Raw genomic sequence first — 23,671 nt, 5'->3', positions numbered from 1 at the left:
AACTATTATCTATAAAATTCCTGTTTTCACTTTATTCTTGTTCTGGAACTAAAAGTGTTATGAGAACAGAATAAAGACATTAAATATATAAACAGCAACTCTGAATTGATTGTACAAATCAGATCAGAAATATTCATTTTCCAAGCTTCACTGAAGCAAAAGAAGGAAAATTATTATCTAAGTAGAAATATGTCCACGAGTAGACCATGTTAGAAGTGAGATATCAGAGCTGCAATGCAAATGCTTCAGCTGTTTCTTCAATCCATAAATTAAGACTAGATTAGTCTTTCACTCTGAAATATATTCCAGATGGGATTAACTAGCCCTACTATAATTTTAAAGGCATTAAAATATAAGTAAAAAAATAGAATACAGCAAGTTAGTAGTCTAATGTTGAGGAATGCATTCAGTGCAGGAAGCTCTGTTTGCACCCTGCAGTTGAGCTGCTGGTTGAGCTTTGGGTGAGATGAGAAGCCTTGAACTGACTCTTAGCATAGCAAAGGTGCCAGGAACCTGTGACCCAGGCAGGTGACACTCAAGATCTTGACACAGCAGGAATCAAAGACCCCCAGATTTCCTCATGCTCAGATGGTGAGGATATGAAAGCCCAGGTGCTCACAGACTTTTCTGAGTTGAAAGGTGCCAAAAAGAATTCCTGAGTCAAATTTTTAAGTACACATGGTACACATGGGAGGTTGTTTTATTTCCCCAATGCAGAGAAACATTTTAAGGCTAATGATTCTTCAAGGCAATGGCTGCTGCTTTGTTGTTTTGTTTGTAATATAAAATGATTTTTGAGACTATTTCATGTTCACGAGCACCAGATTACAAACTACTGTGTACAGTGAGGACTTTATATGCACTTCAATGAAATAAATATTTTTTTCCCCCAGGAATTCTAGAGGTTTTACACTGTGTGTTGGTAGAAAGCCCAGAAGCTCTAAACATTATTAAGGAAGGACATATTAAATCAATAATCTGTCTTTTGGACAAGCATGGAAGAAACCATAAGGTAGGTAAAGACTAAACAAGTATATTTAGATGAACAAAGCAAGCTCATTCTTCTGTGTGGAAGTTAATTTCAAGTGTTTTAATGCTGTTTCGATAATGTGGAATGAAACTTATCCTAAGATGTATATGAGCACTTTGAAGAAGCAAAGAGAAATATTACTCTCTTTTTGTCAAAAACATTGATGCATAACAATTCACGAGGGAAGTGGAAAGAATGTTTTAATGTTAGGAGAATTTTAGAATTGTTCTAAAATAAAACCACTGTGTTGGATGAATTTCATACCACAATTACATGTCTTCCAGTAGCAAGATACAGAGCATTACATTACCTGAAGTAATGAACCATGATGATGAAAAAGTATTTAAGGTTAAAATAATCTTTTTTTCAGGTGTTGGATGTTTTGTGTTCTCTCTGTGTTTGCCATGGAGTAGCTGTGCGGTCTAATCAACACCTCATCTGTGATAATCTCCTGCCAGGAAGAGATCTGCTCTTACAGACACGCCTTGTCAACCATGTGAGCAGGTATGAAGAAAAAGGAAAAAAATTCCATCGATGAACAAAGTAAAAAAACCCAACTTGTGCTTAAAAAATCTTTTACTTTCAAAACGTTTTTGTTATGATATTTTATTCTTACTAGGATTTTAAATTCCCTTTGCCCTAGTGATTAAATTTGAAACATGGATCAGAGAGAGCTGTCATAGGCTATGACTGTCCTAAACTGTTTTAAATCTGCAAAGCTGTAATCTCTTCTAAAGATATGGTCTAGATTTAGCTGTACATTCCAAGTATTGTCAACTGATGTCCTGTGATTGCCTTTATATTTATGATCTTGTGAGGATTTCCTAATCAGCTTTGGTCAAAATTAAGAATTTAATGCCAAACACCTTCACCAGTGCCTAGAATATTTAGGGAGTGTCCTCACTCTTCCTTCCCCTGACAGAATTTTAGAAACTACCTTTAAGCAGACATTAATAAAAAGATGAGGCTTGTACCATCTTAAATTGGTAAAGTGTAGTTTACAAATATTATGAAGTAAGGGGTTTTTCAGAGTTTTAATTGATGTTGTGGCCAAAGAATGTGGCTTTGTGTGAAGATCTGTGGGATGTTCCGTCACAAACTTTTTACTTTTAAAGGTCTCAATCATTGACTGAGAAATAAAATTGAAACACAGAAATAGTACTTGCAATTCAGAGTTCATAGGTTTTATTAGATGCTGAAAACCATAAAAAACCCACAGTATATATCATAAGGAGGCTACTTAAAGCTAAAGGATCTGGGGAACTGATTGATCATCTCTTGGCATTGGTGAGGCCACACCTGGCATACTATGTTCAGTGTTGGGCTCGTCACTACAAGGACAACCTTGAGGTGCTGGAGTGTGTCCAGGGAACAGCAGTGGAGCTGGTGAAGGGTCTGGAGCACAAGTCCTATGAAGAGTATCCGAGGAAACTGGTTTGTTTATTGTGGAGAAGAGGAGGCTCAGGAGAGACTGCATCACTCTCTAGAGCTCCCTGGAAGGAGGCCGTAGCCAGCTGGTGGTCTGCCTCTTCTCCCACACAACCAGTGACAAAGGATATAGCCTCAAGTTGCGCCAGGACAGGTTCAGATTGGATGTCAGGAAGAATTTTTTCATGGAAAGGGTGGTTAAGCATTGGAACAGGCTGCCCAGGGAAGTGGTGGAGTCATCAGTCCTGGAAGTGTTCAAGAAATGATGGGACGTGGCAGTTAGTGCTGTGGTTTAGTTGTCATGAAGACATTTGATGAAATGGTTGGAATTGTTCATGGAGGTCTTTTCCAGCCCCAGTGATTCTGCAATTCATGATTGAGCTTCTGAGATGATTTTGGATCTTAGACAGGGAATGTAGACTTGTCTTTCCCAAATAAGGTGGTAGAAAAAGCAAATTAGTTGCTTCATATTTTTGCTTTGCATTAGAAAGCTGAGAATGAGAAGATTCTTATTCTTATTCTTGCAGTTATAAGGAAAATAATATTTTTCAGAAGTCTATAAGACCAAGGAATCATTGAAGAAATTTAATGTTAGACTAAGACATTTACCTTGATCCAAAAATATTCTGCCAAAGAACTTTGTTAGTGGAACATTACTGAAACTTTCCAAGATACTGCTTTTTAGCACACTTTTCTCAGGAAAAAATTCTATGCACAAACCTCTTTTGAACAAGAGGAATTTGGCTGATTAGGTTGATTAAATCATGAAGTCTGGACAAAATCATAATAAGGTGCTATTGTGTTCAGGCAGGTGATCTTACTAATAATTTACAAATAATATAAATTTTCTGGGTGATAGCTTTTTTCAAACACATTTTGTTTTTAAGGACAATAAATTTTTGGCTTTGAACAACAGTGTGAATAGTGTCTCTACTTAAACATTTGGCAAAAGTATATGCTTCTAGAAGGAAAGTTTATTAGTCTTACCGGATAAAATTTGTTATGTTATAATCAACCAGATCAGTAGTCTACTATTACACTGACTTGTATTTAATCATCCATACCAGCACTTTTTCCTTTCCCTGTACCAGAAAGCACACTGGGACTAGTTTAGAGCTGCATTTTTGTTGATTAGTCAGCTTGAATGGAGAAAGAAAATACTTATATCAGTAATAACCCAATCTAGTAGAGGAATGTGAAGACTACATACACTCAGTCTAGAAGCTGAATAGATTTTGTGCAATATGGGTAGCGAACCATTGAAGAAATATAGCTAGTATTGATTTTGGATACTTCGGTGCTCCATGGCTTTAATTCAAGATTTAATGTATTTCTGACTATAAAACTGATGCAGACATGACTGTCTAGAGACAGATTTTTTTGGGATGAGAGTTTATATTCAATATGATCCCCGAAATTTAATTAGAAAAGCATAGGTTTTTTTTTCCTTTTTTTTTTTTTCCCCTCATGACCTTTAGATATGACTCTGCATATTGCTCTTCAGCTAGATATTGAATAAGGACAGTAGTAGCTTGCCTTTTTAAAGTAGTCTTCTGAAGTACTGTGAAAACAGTAGCAGTAAGAGCATCACATTGATACTAAGAATTTCTAAAGCCATGGCAAATTACTGAGTTATACAGGACTTGGAACGAGGAAGAGGTACAAGAATTTTGAAATAGAATGACTCTTCACTTTTGTATCTTTTTAAATGTTATTCTCTTGAATAGATAATCAGTATTACAGAATGAAGTTTGCTATGTAAAATTAAACCTGCAATGTGTACTTAATACACTTATGTTGGTAACTGGTGAATAGCTGTGATTTTTTTTTTTTTTTTTCCAGTATTTAACATCTACTAATTGTTCAAACACATAAACCGATTACTTTTGGCATCTGAATGAGGATGCTGTTTCAGCTGCTGAAGCAAACATTTTTTTTACTTAAAATGTACAGACCATTTTTCACCAGGATAAATGAATGAATAAATAACTAAACATACGGCCTTCTGGGAGCTAATGTTGCCTAGAGGGTGCCTCAACTTGTCCAGAGCACAGATTGCTATCCATTGTTACTGTTCTCATGGGGGCATAAATGGCACAGCAAGCTGAAACCTGGATAGAGATCAAGAAAGACTATAAAGTTTTATGAGTGCAAGTGAAAAGTATTGGAGCTCTTTTTTCCATTTTTCCAGTTATAGGAACAGTCACATGGAGAAGCCAAAGGGTAATGGGTACAAATATCTCCTGGGGAGATTCTGATTGGAGAAAAGAGTAACATTTTTCATAATGAGAAGAATTAGTCATTGGAACAATCTTGCTGGGGAAATGGTGGATTCCCCAACATTGGACACTTAGAAGGCTCAGCAGGACAGTGTGCTGGGCTATGTTGTCCTGACTGTGCTTTAGTCAAGAGAGGTTGGACCAGGTGATCCTTGTGGTCTTTTCCAACCTGGTAACCTGTGTGATCCCATGAAGTAAAATTACTTCTGTTGTTTTAATCACACAAAACATGCTTGAAATTTGAGTCAATGAAAAGTATGCAGCAGTTCATCTTGTCCTTGAGATAATATTTTGATAACTATTTTTATTCTTTCTATTTAAGCATGCAACCCAACATCTTCTTGGGGATTAGTGAAGGCTCTGCCCAGTACAGAAAATGGTACTATGAACTTATGGTGGACCACCTAGAGCCCTTTGTGACTGCAGAATCAACTCATCTACAAGTGGGCTGGGCTTCCACGGAAGGCTACTCACCCTACCCAGGGGGAGGAGCAGAATGGGGAGGAAATGGTGTTGGTGATGACTTATATTCCTATGGCTTTGATGGTCTACATCTGTGGTCAGGTATTCTCTTACATACTGTATGGTTGTTGTTTATTTTTGTTTAAACATTATAGTTGTGTTTGCAATCCCAGTGAATTTGGTTTCAACAGCAGCCAAGTGAATCAGTTATTTCAGCTGACACTTGGAACATACAGAAACAGTACCGTATATTAGAATACTATTTAAACTGACATTGTGTATTGAAATAAATTGGTTTATATGAAGTAATGCAGGTAGACTAATAATTTACATTTTAGCCTGGGATTTTGGGGGGTTGGTGGGCAGGGGCACTGTGTGTTCATGGTAACTATGAAAATTTTATTTAAATCTTCAAAGCTGCAAAAATTGAAGTATGATAGTCATCTGGATTTGTAATTCCTATGTGGTAGTGTAAGAACAATCTGAGAGATTTAAGTAACAGGACTCTTTATTTTTGATTTTTGGTTTGTTTTTTTTTTTTTTTCAAGCCAGATTTTTATTATGGGTCTTTAGAAGTTCAGAGATACTTCAGATGTTAAGATGATGTTTAAATATGTTTTTTGTTTGTTTAAAGATATATTTATGTAGTGATGTTTTATTTGCATACATTGAGACTGATTATTGCAAGACTTGCAGAATAACATTCCTAGCTTGTATGTGATGCATTTGCTCAGGTATTCATCTTTACAGTATTCTTGTCCTGCTTTGGCTCTATTTGTTAATAGTAATTTATGCATGAAGATTCTAGTGCTAGAGAAAGCTGAACTCAGTATCTAAATTGTTTTTTATTTACTCTTGATTCCACAAATACCTTATTCTCTCTTCAAACTGAGTTGGCTCAGCAAAATCAGAATAATTATGATAGCTTGTTCTCTTTTATTTAATCTTTTTCACAAGTTTTAACTTTTGTGAAAAGATTCCCAGAAATTATTTGGGGTGGGTTGTCCTACAGTTGCACAGTCCTGAATTCTTGAAAGGAGATTTTACTGCGATTTCACCTTACTGAGAAAATTTCTTTTTCTTTTTATTTTTGAGATATCATTGGGCAGTGGTGAACTAGAGAACTGCCTGGAAACTGGGAAAGGCTCATTGGATTGGCAGTTCTTTCCATGATGAAGATAGGAGAGGTTTTCTAAAGCAGATGAGAGATAATTTAGTGAGTCAGCTGCATCATCCAAAGTTTTTGCCGTTTTGAGGCATTGTGTCTTGATATTTGGAAAAGAATGCAGTTTTACATTTAAAAAGAACTTTCCAATCAAAATAGCAATGGGTTTTATTAATAAATAATAGCATATCAACTGGAGTGGTATCTTAGGAAAGAAGCTGCCACTTAGTCTCTCACGTATAGTGAGAATTACTTTGGAACAGTGATGCATAATTAATGGTATCATTGCAAGTGTCGTGACTGAGCTTGACAGAAAAAGTATTATTACAGAAGAACGAGAAAATAATGAGCTAATCAAGATAGCTTTTGTACTTAAGGTTACTTTTAGGGAAGAAACAAAAGATTACTGAAAAACAAATTTATTTTTCTACCCACTGCAAACTTTTCTGTCAGAAATGTAACAGAAAAAATGAATAGTTTTTGTGGTTTTCAAGTCAGTAATTCTGCTGAACAAAAATAAGTCAAACCATGTTTGTATCTGCAAATTTTGCTGGTAGATTTGAAAAGATTGTGTCTTCTTTCTTCACTGATATTATTGTGTAGCACATACATACCTTTCAAACATAGAAGTACTTTAGGTTGTTGCATATTGAAAATCTTTTCCTTTCTTTTGCTTCCACAATCCCAGGCTGCATCTTGATAAGTCTCTGCAATGGCATTTTAAGAATAAACCTTCTTAGCATGAAACATTTACTGTATTAATGAATAGCAACAATAATTTTTGCCCCCAAGTTCCTATTCTGGAAAGCCTGTATGAGAATCATATGTAATTTATATTTGTTTTTTCAGTCCTCAAATGACCCATTATGAGGAAGTGGAACTCATAGATTCTTAAAGCCTAGGGCCAGAAAAGGCATTTAGATAATTTGATCTGCTCTGTATTCATCAATGACCAATATTTCTGTTAGCAGTCAGCCTTGCATTGATCTCCATAACCTATATTTGCCTAAATTTTAGTGTTTGAAAAGGAATCTGGTCTCAAGTAGTACTCTTTAAGTGGATGAAATATCAATTCTTCATTGGTAGCTCTTTTTGAGTGTAGTTATTCATGCTGTTAAATAATTGTCCCTTTCTGTGATTTATTTTATTCTAACTCTCAGCTGGAATATTTTCATCTGGCAGTATCACAAAGTCATTTTTCATATATAGAGTTTTGGAAGTGTTGGTATTTTATTTTTCCTCAGGGGTCAAGGAGATATGTGCGTGAAAATTCAGTTGTAAAAAAATTACTGAGATTTAATTATTTTTGCTTCTGTTAAAGCCATATGCCATCTGCTTCTTCTTGGAAATGTAGTGCTAGTTAAGTCTTTTGTGTGTACAAAAGTTGGACGCCCTAGTTAAAAAATTATTGCTCTGCTCTAGTATGCATCATAGCATATCTCTTGCAGACAGTGCATAAGTTATTTCTGGAAAATGTGTTTAGACATGTTTTCAAACAGTTTCCATGGTTTTCCAAAATTTTGTACTGTAGATAGGAGGAAATTTCAGCCACAATCACTTTCTATTTCTGAATTCTTTAGCTCGTTTCTCTTGGAAGCAGGTGTGCTTGTGTAAATGGAATTTGATGTAAGATAGAATGATCCTTTAGAATTCATAAAAACTGATTAAGATATATATATTACTGAATATAGATGTCTTAAAAATGCAGCTTTGTATATTGCTGAAAAATGCTGGTTTTCAGTTTAATTATGAAACAGAATAGTATCATCTCATTTTGAAAGAGTACCATGATGTGGCCATTAACAGACTACCTAATTTTCCACAAAGAATTCAAAGGGAGATAGTTTTCTTTGTCTAAATAATGAAGAGTTTTTTAGAAAAGTATACTAATTTTTATATTAGGTACTAATGGTTGTTTTCAGTTTGCACTTCTGTAATGTAAAGAATAAAATGTAGTTTTCTCAGTTTTGACTGTTTGTAGGGATATCAGTAATTATTTTCACTTACATTAAATGTAACTGAGCTTCATTATTTATGACTGAAATAGCTGTGTTGAAATGACTGTATGCTGCTATTCACTATATTGCAAGCTTAAAATCAGGTCTTGGAAGTCATAGGTTAGATACTTGTGTATTAATGTGTTTATGCACTATAGTGATGTTTTTCTCTTTTTTACACTGCTGTGAAAAACGTGCATTTTTCATAAGTTTCACTAAATGTGTCTCTGTTACTTCCATAGGTTGTGTAGCACGAACAGTAAATTCTCCCAACCAACATCTGTTAAGAACTGATGATGTTATTAGCTGCTGTTTGGACCTGAGTGCCCCCAGCATCTCTTTCCGAATAAATGGTCAGCCAGTCCAAGGAATGTTTGAAAACTTCAACATAGATGGCCTCTTCTTCCCAGTTGTCAGCTTCTCTGCAGGAATAAAGTTAGTATCCCATGGAGTTGTTTGTGGTTCTTTTTTTTTTTTTTCCAAGTCGGATTTTTTTTTTTTCTGTATAGATGAATATGCTGAATATTTCTCTGGCTGTCTGCTCTCATTTCTCGTTCTGACATCTGCTTTTTTTGGCAAAGTTCCAATTCTTGGATAGTGAGAGCTACAAAGAAGTCCTGAAGACACAGTGCATCTGTTGCTTTTCAGCACACCAGTGTATTCTGGTTGTTTGCAGACGTATCTTAGAAACAGCTTCTTAATAATTTCTTTGACACATTGCTACACATTCACTCCAGGGCAGCATTTTGCATCAGCCATTGATATTAAAAATATATTTTCCCTAACTCACCTGTTATGAGGTAGTAACTATTATTTAAAGAGGCATTATTGGCACTTACCTTAAGAAGGAGTGATTGTAAACTTCCTTTTCTGCAGCATGAGTTAATATGAATTCAGTCTGTATTCTGGTTGCTGTATTGGTTTTATATAAAATTTCAAATCACACTTGAGGTGTCAAACATCTGCTTCCATGTATTGAGCTATTTGAGACTATAATATTAAAAAACATTGTGAGGTGTTCCAGCAGGGAGGCAACTTTATCAGAACTGGCAAAGGTGAAGACTGAAAGCTGATTTCTGCTGGAGGCAGACCAGTGTTCTCTGAGGGAAGAATTCAAAGAATTCAAAGAATGCCACAGAAGCTAAGAGCTATCACACAGAGCACATGCCCATCTCTTATTCCAGATGCAAAATGCACTCCTTCAGACTTTGCTTTTGATAATACAGGAGATAAAATGTAGTAAAATTATAGATCTCCATGCTAAAAAATGCAAAACTATAAACTTGCATGCTTAATTTCTGTTACCAGAGAAATTATTGACAGATATTATTTGTGTGCTGAGTGCAGTTTTTGAGTGTGTACCGGTATAGCATTAACAAAAATTTTGTAAGATACTCAGTAAACAAAAAAGAGACAAAATTATTCTGGTTTAAGGCTAGTCTTTTGGGTGTTTTTGATTCCTTCTGGATGTCAATGTTCTAGGAAGATTTTTCAGTATTACGTCATTGCTGTGTCATGTTGATACTATGTCATTGCTACACCATCATTACCTCAGTGACTGAATTTTTCAGTAGTAAAAGGCCATGGCATATTTATCATTTTGTTATGAATAAAAGAGTGCTTTCCCCTGGATTTCTATTAATATGACAAATAAAAGGTTTTGGGAAGGAAATTTAGGAGATTTTGTATTGTGTCCTAAGGATTTAGTGTTTTTTGAGAGAAAAGAAAGAACCACAGGGTTTTAGGTTCATTTCTCATATGAGATTGAATGGAGACCTCCTCAATGGAGAGAGTTCTGAAGTGCTTGATTGATTACTCTGGGTTTTAATCTCTGCCTTTGGAGACTTTATAGGTGTGCTGAGTAAACTGATTATTCTCTTTTTAAGAGATTGTTGGTCTCATGATTTTAAATGCCTTTAGTGCAGTAAAATTAACTAGAAAAAGAATAGTTTACTTTTCCTATGTTTTTCAACCTCCTTTATCATAAACTCCAGCAGCAGTTAGATAAAGTTGAACTGTAAACAATGGAAAGAAGCTGCAATATTGGCATCCCCTCCCCTTTTTTTCCCCCCTCTTTTTAAAATAACATTTCATATTCTTTAGGCTTAGAGACTGATTAGGCTTTCCACCAGAAGTGTCTTGATTTTCTAAAATAATTCTGATGCTTGCAGGGTTTGTTTCTTGCTTGGAGGTCGCCATGGAGAGTTCAAGTTCCTTCCTCCACCAGGATATGCTCCATGCTTTGAAGCTGTCCTGCCAAAAGAGAAGCTGAAAGTGGAGCACAGCCGAGAGTACAAACAGGATCGTAGCTACACCAGAGACCTGCTGGGTCCCACTGTCTCCTTGTCACAAGCAGCTTTCACTCCAGTTCCTGTAGATACTAGCCAGGTATGGGAATGAAAAGATTGCATTTTGCTTTTTAAACACACACATATTACATGCCTATTTTACTTATTTTGGTTGAATTTGCACCTTGTCCCAAACTTGTTTTATTCTTTGGATTTATTGAGAAATCTGGTGTGCAAGAAGTTTGTCTGTTATGCAAGTTCGCGTGGCATGTCAAGCAACTTGTTTGTAATAGCTTCTTCCTCTCTCCTCTCTTCTCTCTTTAGATTGTTTTGCCTCCCCATCTGGAAAGAATTAGAGAAAAATTAGCAGAGAACATCCATGAACTTTGGGTTATGAATAAGATTGAACTTGGCTGGCAGTATGGACCAGTATGTACCTTCCAACTTAATTTTCTGTTAATTGCTTAGTATGATTCAGCACATTGGTTTCAGTGTACTAATGGGACTGCATTTTTCATCATTCCCCCCCAAAATTAGTAAGGTTTTAAACACCTTCCTACTGAAAGCATGTGAAAACCAATGGCACTTGGGCATTTCTGAAAAAAATTCTGGTATTAAAGCTATTTGGTGCTGGAATTTTCAGTCTAACTGTTAGCACAGAAAGCACATAGTAAGTTTTTCACCTCCTATTTGTACTTGGATCAAGATGTTCAGCTGACTGGTAGAGTAAGCCAATGAAAACAGTTATTCTTGGTTCTCTTTACGTGTCCTGACTGACATTACTCTTTTAGAAGTCTCATAAAAGTATTGCCTATAGGAAATTCCATTAAATCTGATTTTTGCTTTCCTGTTCTCTACTTCTTTAGGCTCATATCTGTATTAGGTGCTCTACATAACTATTTTCTGATCTCTTTCCTACTTTTCATGGAGTATGAAAAAAGTTTCCTTTTTGAAGTTAATCAGTAAAAATTTATATGTGCTATTATGCTTTTTATTTGTTTCCCAAATGCTGTTTTATGAAGAAATATTACTCTGAGGAGTATATAGAAACATACAGTAGATACTAGATATAAGTGTAAAAAATCTATTTTTGTTACTAGAAAGATTTTGTCTTCTGAGGAGGTTACAGGTTTAGGGTAACTGGGCATAGTATTTATTTGGTGTAGCATACAGCAGTACTTAAAAATATATGATTAACAGAGAAGATCTCTAGATTTTGTTGTAGGTAATTTCCCCATGAAATCAGACGCAAAAGCTCAGTGAAATTAACATGTCAAAACATTTTAATTGTGGTGTAATCACACCAACTGTGAAGCAATCTGCAGGAGCTCTTAGTGTACCATTACGTATTGAGAGTCTAATTGTACAGTTGAACACTATTGAAACCATACGTGATAAGTATCAAGTTAAGCAGTGATAAAGGTAGTTATGTTCAAAATGAAAATTGGTGTTAAATCTTTTAAATTACCTTGCTTTAATCATTGTGATAGGATAGTCTCACATTTGGATTCTGACAGAGTATATGCTGATCATTTTCTGGAGGTTGATTTCTTAGTCATACTGGTTCCTCACAAATTATTTTATCAGTTTCACAGAATCACAGCATAAGCTGAGTTGGAAGGGACCCACAAGGATCATCAAGTCCAACTCCTGACCCTGCACAGCACCATTCCCAAGTGTCACACTCTGTGCCCAAGAGTGTTGTCCAAACACTTCTTTAGGTCTGTCAGGTTTGGCACTGTGACCACTTCCCTGAGGAGCCTGTTCCAGTGCCCAAATACCCTCTGGGTGATGAGCCTTTTTCTAATATCCCACCTGAACCTCCCCTGACACAGCTTCAGGCCATTCCCTTGGGTCCTGTCACTGTCACCACGGAGCAGAGATCAGGGTCTGCGCCTCTGCTTCCCCTCAAAACGAAGCTGTACCTGCAGTGAGGTCTGTCCTCAGTCTCCTCCAGGCTGAACAGACCTAGTGACCTCAGCTGCTCCTCAAGGCCCTTCACCATCTTCCTTGCCCTCCTTTGGACATTCTCTAACAGTTCAATGTCTTTGTTACATTGTGGTGCCCAAAACTGCCCCCAGCACTGGAGGTGAGGCTGCCCCAGCTCAGAGCAGAGCAGGACAATCCCCTCCCTTGCCTGGCTGTGATGCTGTGCCTGATGTCTCCCAGGACAGGGCTGTCCCTCCTGGCTGCCAGGGCACTGCTGGATCATGTTCAGCTTGCCACTGACCAGGATCCCACTGGCACTGCTCTCCAGTGTCTCATTCCCTGGTCTGTCCATACACCAGGGTTGCTCCATCCCAGGTGCCAAATCTGGCACTTCTCTCATGTTCAGTTTCATAGGGTTGATGATTTCCCAGGCCTCTTATTGGTCCAGGTCTCTCTGCAGGGCTTCCCTGCCCTCTAGGGAGTCAACAGCTCGTCCCAGTTTTGTATTATCTGCATTTAAGCCACTGTTGCCTATTGTAGTTCTCTGAATTCCTGCACTGCAGTTATTGAGTAGTGGGGGAAGACATGGCACAGAAATTAGCTTGTTTAGATGCACACAAGTCTTCTAATACTAGATTTTGTCTGCAGGTCAGAGCAAGATGCATTCTCTGCAGCTAGTGCTGTTTTTTCACCAAGTCTAAAAGTTTAAAGGCTAATAGTCAGAATCTTTAAATTACCCTCCAGATCATTAAAAAAATCTGCTGTAGCATTTTATATTCCTCCTACATATCTGGGTCTGTATGTGGTATCACCAAAGTGATACCCACTATTGCATATCATACTACTGCCTTCTATGCATGCAACAAAGTAAAATAGGAAACTGACATAGAAAAATTATGGACTTTGTTAATTTGCTTCATTTCAAGTCTAAATATGTGTACTACTGAAATCATCAGACACATCTGCATATCTTGGTTTCTGTTCAATGTCACTGCACATTTAAAATCAGCCACAAGAATTAAGAATTGATGGATGTCATGAGTTCTGCCACTAATATAAAGTGTTTGCAAGGCAGTAGATTATATATTGTGCTCAGAAAAAGAAAAGGAATTGGAAAGGTAACCCACAAAATATGTTTACTATATAACAGAATTATTATACATTGTAGCTGTAGAACAGGAATAGTGTCACTAGGGGAAATAAATTAATATTGGAATTCTGATGAAAATACCTGACAATTAAGACTTAAATTAGCTGTACACAGATCTGAACTGAGAGACTATACTTAGTATTTTGGATACAGATTACCATAGAACTTAGGAGTCTGTAAATAAATGTTTTCAGTGCTGCTAAAATATATTTCTCATTTTGTCTTCTATTAATTTTTATAAGTAGCTTGACAGTTGGATTTCATGTATTGTCTGTCCAAAGAACATTAATCCCATCAAATCAAGATAAATACCCCCTGGAGACTGTAAAGATTTTTCAATCCAAAACATAAACAAATGGCTGCTGTTCAATTTGCGAATTATGTGCTTGGATCAAAAAGCAAAAACTACATAACTCAGAAATGCTATTGAGAAATGTGTGTTTTTTCATGAGATCAAATAAACTAGATTAAGTAGTAGTATTTTATAAAAAATAATGCCATTCTTCAATGACTTCCACTTTGCACATTTAAAGGTTAATATAAATGGTGAATTTATGGTCAATCAAAGGTTGACATAAAAATGTTATAATATATGGTTTTTTAAAGTTGTCTCAACTCTGCAGATGTTAACAACTGCATTGGGGTCCTTTAGGTAATATTTTCAAACTAATGTATTTTATCAAGCCTTTATAGGTATTATTGGCTGAACTCTAGCACAAGATGCTAAATTGAGAGCTATAGGGTGCTTGGTAATCCCAGCCTCCAAATTTGCCTTTCTTGGTTGTAGCCAGTGTTGGAATAAAACTATAGAAAGAAAGCAGGTTAAAAAATTTTTGATCAAATTTGTAAGTTTATAAAATGTAGGATTTTGTAAATTATGGTCTGTATGGTTCCCCCAGCACTACACTAAAAGTAAATTCATGTTCCACTCATAATGCAACTTCAGAACAGTCACATTCTGCTTCTATGGTACTGGAGATAACTTAGAAACAAACGTTTTCTGAATTAAGAGATGCAGAAGATTCTTTTTATATTGTTATTTTCATCGGGTAAGGATTTCAGTTCTATCTGTATCAACATATTTATGCAAACTAGATGTAGAATTTTTGAAACATGGGGCTGAAGATAAGATGTTACTTTATGGCTTGTATGTTAAAACAATATGGATCGCACTGTTCTTGAACTTTGCATATTTCCTGTGAACATTTGTATAATAGCATGTACAAATTAGCATTTATTCCACTTGAGATATGCAAATCTGAAATTTATTTGCAAATGCAAATTCTGCCTTGCTTGAACACAATGATCATGCTCTGAGAATGCAGAATACTTTCTGTTTTGAAGTACTGTCAAGTCTGAGTAATTCTAACAGGCTCAGCTTTAAGTACCTTGTGGTTTGGTCTGGTTTTAAATTTCTTTTTGTTTTTAAGGCGTGTTAAGCTTATTTTTTTACTTTTTCTTAGGTTAGAGATGACAACAAAAGACAGCACCCGTGCTTAGTGGAGTTCTCGAAATTGCCGGAGCAGGAAAGAAATTATAACTTGCAAATGTCACTTGAAACACTGAAGTAAGTTGCTAGAACTTTTGAAGCTTATAGTTAAGTGTTTCGTAAGGAGATTTTGCAGAATTATAAATTCACATGCAAATTAAAATTTGATGTGTAGGTGAGGGTAATAGTATGCAAATGAGGGAGCGAGATACATTAATGAATTATGTACTTGGCACTGAAAATTACTTTGATAGTCTTTTTAGAATTATTGTGATAATGCTGATTGTGAAATGGCAATTCAGACAGTTTTTATCTAGGAGGAAAGAAAGAGATCTTTGCTTCTTATTTGGTTTAATTCAATTTAGTTTAATTTCTTTTAATTTTCTTTATTGATAAAACACACTTTGACATTCACTAGAAATTTAAATTAAGAGCTTTGCTTAAGGATCCCTTGCTGCTGTTTCTGTGTCATTGTGCATGTTGCCACAGAACAAACAGTAGTAGACATTCCCTCCTTTGTGGATAAGTGGCTAGATGTGTCAGTGTCATGGAAGCTCACCAGTTGGAATGCTAGAAAATTTCAATGGGACATTTAGGGTCTGTTGAAGTAATCTAGTTTTCTTGTTTACAAAGATAATTCCTCACCTCAGCTTTGTCAGGCACAGAGGTGTGAGTTCTTACTTTGCTGTGACTTAATTGCAAAATCTATTAGTGTGATTTCTCCCATATGTAGCCAACATGTTAAAATATTTCTCAAACTGATAAATGCTCGATGGTAGATGTGGTTCTCCAGTCAACCATTCTTGAAATCTATAATTTTTTTTTCTTGTTAGAATATAGTTGCTTTTCACTAAACAGAGAGTTTAAAAACGATGAATGTCTGAAGTGATATTACTTTTCTGTGAATATTTTTCCTATAGTATTAAAATCTTTGCCATGTAAACTGATAGTGCAATATAGTGTTTATACTCTTAATAAAAGGACTTATAGCCTCATAGTAAAAAGCTATGTAGAAACTCCTTCTAGAATTTCTTGCAGATTTCTTTTCAGGCCAGCTTCTCTGCACTATTTACTGATCTACTGCTCCCACAGTAAATAAATTACTCAGTGAAAAACTGAGTTCTTAGGGTCGTATTTATGACCCTATGTGCTAAACAGTTTCTGGAGGAATATTTTGCCATTATTTAGAGGTAAAGAATTCAGGGAGAAATTGAACTGGAAGGAAGAAAATAAGTTCAAATTTTTTATGGGTAGATATTAGAATTGCAAAGAAAGTTTTTGAGCATTTCCCATCAGCAGAGCAATGTGCTAAGGATTCAAAATACATTCTTCCTTTCTATTTTATGAAACTAGAAAAGATGATGTCATTAACTTTCACTACAGTTGGATCTTTTCCTAGAATACTCTATATAATATGACTCAGGCAGCAGAAAAATCGTGCTCTCATAGTTAAATGCACACTGCTGACGTTTCACTAAATACTGAACATTTAATGAGTCCTTACATAATTACTGGTTCAGTATTCAGTATTTTTCTAATCTAACCTTGTGAAAAACACCAGGTTTTTGTTTCATAAACGTGCAAGTTAAGGATTATTCTTTTTAAAAATTAATTTTAGTGCCTAATCAGAAAGAGTCTTTCCATTAAATGGATAATATCCAAAATATAAGCATTTAGTCCTTCTATGCCTTTCAAAATGTGTATGCTTACTTGAACTAAGTCTTCCTCACTTCCTTATATTAGTCCTTGTTTTCTGATAAATGAAGTTCTAATTTTGTAATATTGAGTTGTGATTATTATGTAGACATCTGTTGTGCAAGGACTAGGAACGCCTTGCTCAGTTTGTTTCTACATGCTTGAAAATGTGGAAAAATTCTGCTAATCTACTAATCAGTTCTAGGTGACCCATAGATGATGACTTGAATTGTAACCTGTCTAGTCAGCCTTGACAGAGGGGAGAAAGGGGAACAGGGAAAGAAGATGTTATTCTAAAAATTCTAATAATTTTCTTTACAATTTGAATCAAACTGCATACTTAAAATAGTTGCAGGACATGGAGAATAAGGCTGACTTTAATTGTGTTTTCCTTCGTGGTTTGTTGCCAGTTTTGCTGCCAGATGAGAGAGTTAGAAACCAAGGAAGATCTAAGTCATATTATCTGATAGAACATTTCTTTCCCTTATACTGGGATCTGTGTATATTTTTAAGTATGATTTAATACTTTTATGAGCTATAAAAATTACATACTTTGGGAAATGTCAAGACGCAGGAACAAGTTGCTTCTGAAAATGTCACGGGATGAAAATATGCTTGCTCATACTGTTTCTGCACATGCTTATATATATATATATATATATATATATTATAGTTTGCTCTTGCAATATGCTTGCATATTTTTTGTTGTTCCTGCTTATTATTTTGTGACTGACTTTCCCGTTTCTATGTATTTACTCAGTCTTGTGTGATAGTGACATGTATGATTGTGATGATGAGAGCTGCATTCAGCCACTTTTCGTTTTCTTGCTTAGATGTGAAGTGCTTTAATGGTCTTTTCAGATTCTGCCAGTACAGTCTGTCATCCTCCTGTGGCTCTCTTATTTGAATTTGTCTTGTTTGGGCAGAGAAAACTCCTGGCTTACATTACAAGAAAATTAGGGTTGCCAGGGGTTAGCTCCTCTGTACTGCATTTCACTATTACTTATGTTCTCTCTCCTACTTATGCTGATGATAGGTGCATAGGAATCATTTGCTCTTTATAGCAGTTGAAATTTAGCTGCATGGAGTATTCTTAGCAGATAGTGTGTTTTGCAGGAAGAGGCCACTGGATATTAGTTTCCTCATTTCTGATTCTACTGTCTAATTTTAAATAGGGGCTCACAGTCCATAACAGTAGGACTTCATGTAGCTAGCACTAAAAATAAGCTGTAAGAATCTCCTTGAAACAGACAATTCATCTGCCAAGAGAAATAATATTAGAAGAGTATTTATGCTCTTTTTTCTTTCCTTCCCTCCAGTCAGTTCAAAAGCATTAAATATAGTTAAAGCAAGACTAGAAAATACCATTTTAGCTAGTGGCAAGAACAAATAAAAAACTTGTTTGACACCTTTCTTCCACTTCAGGAAAATTTGGAATGGAGTCCAAGGTATTTATACCTGTGATTTCTTCTGTAATCAGTTTCTACCAAAGATATGGTTATCACCCTCAGGTTTTGAGAAAATTCTCATCCAAAGTTAAGTCTCTGACTTTTGTTTAGGATTTCTGTTAATTTCAATGTCAATATTTTATTAATGCACCTAGACTAAGGAAAGACAATAAGCCAACATTGAATATAAATGCAGGAGCAAATAATTAATAATTTACAGATCAAATCCTGGAGACAAATGAGACTTAAAATTTGTGCTGCTGAGCAGTGTGGCTATAAGGATATCAGGAAGTCTGAAGTAATCAGAAACTAGTATTTTTTTTTTCTGAAATTAGCTGTGTTTTGCAGTCAGGCCACAATGGGCTGGTTCAGTGTCTCTGTGTTAAAAACCTTGTGGTGGGCACAAGACACACTGTCTAGATTGAGTAAGATGGCACTTTTGGTCAAATGCTATCATGCATTCTACTGTCAGTTCTTTCTTAAGTAGTGTCCCCTAAAAACATCCAGATCCAACTGAAATCTCTAAATAATAGCTTCCTCAGAAAGAAGACACATTCTAAGGATAAATGATATTTTATGCCTTTTTTCTCTTTATAGTTGTGATATAAGTAACAAAACATATAGAGATGTGGATATGAGGCAGTATGACTGAGTATATAAGCAGTAGGAATAAATACATAAAGCAGAAGTAATAGTTCAAGGTCAATCTTCAAACTGATACCTCATAGATGAAATATACTATATGATAGTTCCGTTTTGAAGTACCTTACTTATATTTTTACTAAATTTTTGGAACATCTTTTGGCATTTTCTTGACACTATCAGAAAGCTTATTAAATATACAAAAAGACTGGTGTGGATATTTCCATATTATATTGTAATAATTTCTATAGGTCTCATTTGTTTTATAGTGCCATTTATAGGCCCTATAGTGTGCCTATAAAGAGTAGGAACTCTAAATATAGAAACACTGTCAGTAATTAATCTCTGATTTCTGTGCCCTAGAACCCTGCTGGCATTAGGCTGCCATGTTGGAATTGCTGATGAACGTGCTGAAGAAAAAGTGAAAAAAATGAAACTTCCAAAGAAGTAAGTTGAAATAAAATGTGTCTTGTTAGGCAGTGGAAATTGAGTGAGTTCTATTTTAACAATTCAATAATATTTGCACTGCTAATTTTACTAGTTCTTGAGCATGCGCATACATGCATGAATTCTCAGGAATTTTCAGAAATTTTCACATACCGTAATCCACAGTTTTTCTTCCAGATATTTGTCACCTGATGTTAGACAAATTTTAGGGTTTAGGTGCTATGTTGAATGTCTGACATTCATTGTTATGTGTTTCTTTTCTATATTGTGTGGATCATAGAGATTTGGTAAAGAATTTTTACAGTAAATTTGCAGATGTATGCTGCAGGTGTTTAGAGGTGATCCTTTTGAAAGTTCTCAGATGGTCACAATTTGAGGTCTAGAGAGCTGGTGCAATCACCTGATTTTTTTCTAAGTGATCTGTTGGCAGCAGCATTGGTAGGACTGGGCTTAGCCTGGTAAGGTGTAGTTGGGCTTAGCCTTATAAGGTGTAGTAGCCTCCCCTACCACAGCTCTGAAACCAGCCATCATGGCCCAGCCAAGCTGCCCTGGCTGCTTAGCATCAGTGTACACACATAGAATTGTAAATAAAGAATTTTGGAATCTGGACACAGTTGAGATAATGGAACTTTGGTTTCATCTGTCTACCTGACAGCCCTACTGCCCAACATACACTTGAGCCCATAGGATGAAGGAGAATTATAGAATATGTAAAAAGTCAGAAAGGTAAATGCCACAGTTTTACTAGGAGAGAACTTCTGCATGGTTTGTTATTCCTGAATTTAAGATAGTAATTTAGTTTCCTTGGTTATGACTCAGAGCAATGGTAAGTGCTGGTTGCTGAGCTCCTGCCACCAGTAGCAACTCATTGCTCTTTGCAGGAATGTGTTCTGTGCAGAAATAGCTGCTCCTCTGGTATTGCATATCTCCATTATTCACAGCAATCCTTCACTGACCCATACCCCTGCATTACATGCAGTCCCTGAGGCCAATGTAATAGCCTCCAGCACATTTACCTAAGGCACGTTTTCTTTCTTCCTTTTGTGAGCCAAAAGCCTGTGCCCCTTTCTGGCAAGATTCCTGCAGGCTTCTAGGTAATACTTTACTACAAGGTAGCTGTAAGAACCCGAACCATCAAATCTTTGGTATCTACCACACTGCACAGATTTACATACCATTGATATTACAGTTTCAGAATCCCTGATGTGGTGGCTTTGCCAGAATGAATGGCAATAAAAGCAGGGAATTCATTTAAGTTCCTCCCCAAATGATTCTTCAGTTTCAGCATCCCAAAATAACTGTATATATATCTCAAGGAAGAAAAGATATCTTGGGCCTTCTGTATTTTCATTCTGAATTTCCTGGGCAGAAATATATGTGCATTTACAAGATTGTTCAAGTGAATCAAATTTCCTGCTTTCTTCAAGTCTGAAGAAATTATACTTTCTAATATAAGAAGACCAGTAATATTGAGTCTTTTTAATGTCATTAAGCATCATAACCTTAGAAACCTGAAGTCATCCCATACATACAAAGTCAGAATTTTGATACGTCACTCATAATGGATTGAAAAAACAAGCAAAAAGGAAAGGAAAGTATTGTGCCTTTATTCTTACAAGCTTGTGCAGGGCAGCATGACAGGAAAAAGTAATTGCCAATCTGACAAGTGTGCTAATTTCATATGCTTCACTGATTTCTTTACTGTCTTGTTTTACTCATCTCACTGAAGTGACTTCACAAATACCTGATGAGAGGTCACTGTAAGGGCAATGAACTCCTGTGTAATAGAAAGCTGCAGATTGGGAATTATATGGATGGCTGATTTTGGAAGGATGTTCTTGAATTGTTGTTTACAAACTTAAATTTTTTCTTTTTATTGTGGTAATTTTTAAGGAAGATTCAGCCACTTATTTATAGATGGTAATCCCTCTTAAATACCGGGTCGTTTAAAATTATTGTTTTCAACAAATAATTTATTTAAATTGTTTTACAATGGCTGTCACAGAAGAGAATTGATTAAGATTGGTAAAGTATTTGAATATTTTAGGAGATAAATGTGGATAATACTGTTTAATTTCATGGGTTTCTCTCTGTCAGTACAAATAAAGAAAATACAAGAAAATTACCAAATTGTTTAGAAAATAATTGAGCAATTATTTAAACTAGTCATTCTTTATACACCCCAGGGTGTATAATTTCAATGAGAGAATGCTATTGTTTATTTTCCACAGAATCCTTTTGTTTCAGCCAAAATAATGCCTTTGTATGCTGGAGGAGAAATAGAATCATAGAATAATTTAGGTTGGAAAAGACCTTTAATGCTTTATGTCCTCTATAGAAGGATTGCTCATAAGTAAAGTAGGAGATTTCTATAATTAATTGGAAGGGAATAACTTCACAAAAGTAGCAATCCTAGGAGTGCTAAAAAAAGTGAGGAAACTGTCTTTCTATTCTGAAGTCGTGCTTAAATTTTAACCATTTGCTCCTATGATTCAAAGGTTGTTAAAGTATGAATTATTATGGAGACTAACTTTGAAGGTAGATTTTAAAACTGGTCTTGAGTAAGCCAGTTGACCTGCTCTGTCTCTTAGCATCCCTTTATGTAACAGGAAAAATATATTTTCTCTTTTCAGTAGGAAGTAGGCAGAATTTAATAAGTATTACCTGCTTAGAGGGGGCAATAATATTGTTGATATAAGCATTTAAAGAAACAATGGCTTAATCTACTACTTTGAATATGTGGTATTACTAAAATACTTTAAAAACATTTTTAATTCAGACCATTTTAGGTAGCTTTCATTACCAGTTACTTCATCCCATCAAGACGCAATTATCTTGGAGCAGAAACAAAATCAAAACCAAATCAACAATCAAGTTTACATTATTATTCTTTATGTTTGAAGGCAGATGTCATATGCATAGATGTCATTGTTTTCTTTTGTGGTTTCTCTTAATTTTTTTCCTTGCTGAAAAGTAACGGCAAGTTCTGGTTTTTTCCGACAGCTATCAGTTGTTGAGTGGCTATAAGCCAGCACCCATGGATCTGAGTTTTATCAAGCTGACCCCCTCTCAAGAGGCTATGGTGGATAAACTGGCAGAGAATGCTCACAATGTGTGGGCAAGGGACCGTATAAGGCAAGGCTGGACATATGGCATCCAGCAGGTGAGTGTAACCTCAGGCACTTAAAGCAGCACTTATCTGCTGGGATACTTCACAGCCAATGGAAATAAGGGTGGCACACAGTCAGGAAGAAACAGCTAGTGAATGCAAGGTTGTCAGTCAAAGAAGACAAACCCACATAATTTAAAGCAGTCCTGGTAAATAGCAGTATGAGACTCTTTTACAGGCAGTATTGAAAAAACTTGGTGGTATATTCTTGTTTGCTATCTAGATCTCAGGGTGAGAAAATTGCATGCAGGAAGCTAACGTGCTCCAGTATTTTAGGAAATGTAAATATTGACTTTCACTAAGGAAATTATTTAAATGTTTGCAGTTCTGAGAATTGAATGATTTTGTTTAGCAAGGAAAATCAGAATGTAAACTTCTAGTAATAACTTTGTTAATATGCTATATTTCTGGCAGAAGATGTGTTTAACTGAGAATAGTTAAGTCAGTCTCAAAGTTCCAGTCCTACTTTAGTTGTTCTGCTCCAGTGAATAGGAATAATATTTGGTAGTTATCTTAATATGTTACAAGGGAGGAGAATAAGAATAAAGCATGGTGGATCATTAAAAACAAAACTCAGATTCCTTGGTTTCTTTAAAAAACCCCTAAAGCCAGTCCATTTGATATACCATGAGCCTAATTTAGTATTTTTCAAGATAGCTTCTACATCAGTTTTCCCTTAAGATTTTTTATTCTTTTGGTGATTGATTGTGAATTTTATATACAGAAAGGTCTCTTCACTTGTGTTAATAAATGTGTGGTAGCATTTCACAGAGACATTTTAGGAAAATTTACCCCTTGGAGAAAAATGAGTTTTCATGGTTTTGTGCTGAGCATAAAAGCTCAGCTTTATTATTTTTGCAAAAATGAGAAACAGCTGTTCTGTAAGTACATACCCTTTTCTTCCTACAAACAGTGGCTTTGTTTTTGACAAAAATTTGAGTTATGCACTTCAGTGCCACATATGTCAAATTTTGTTCTTCTACAGGACCAAAATTCATTCTATTTGCAAAACTTTTGTGTAAAATAATAAAATAAGCTGGATTTTTATATATC

At 35.6% G+C, this 23,671-nt stretch overlaps 1 protein-coding gene across 1 annotated transcript in view; it reads left to right on the top strand.

Annotated features, from left to right (window-relative positions):
- The window catches only part of RYR2 (ryanodine receptor 2), a 416,925-nt gene that overhangs the window by 197,179 nt on the left and 196,075 nt on the right, over positions 1-23,671 (top strand). Inside the window, 9 exon segments of the mRNA XM_056487752.1 lie at positions 894-1,012; positions 1,401-1,534; positions 5,060-5,301; positions 8,604-8,796; positions 10,533-10,749; positions 10,974-11,078; positions 15,192-15,295; positions 19,366-19,449; positions 22,453-22,612. Of these exon segments, the coding sequence (XP_056343727.1) occupies positions 894-1,012; positions 1,401-1,534; positions 5,060-5,301; positions 8,604-8,796; positions 10,533-10,749; positions 10,974-11,078; positions 15,192-15,295; positions 19,366-19,449; positions 22,453-22,612 (1,358 nt within the window).

Source organism: Oenanthe melanoleuca, chromosome 3, assembly GCF_029582105.1.
Source record: "Oenanthe melanoleuca isolate GR-GAL-2019-014 chromosome 3, OMel1.0, whole genome shotgun sequence".
NCBI classification, from domain to species: Eukaryota; Metazoa; Chordata; class Aves; order Passeriformes; family Muscicapidae; genus Oenanthe; species Oenanthe melanoleuca.
This window is presented reverse-complemented; position numbering and strand designations above follow the sequence as displayed.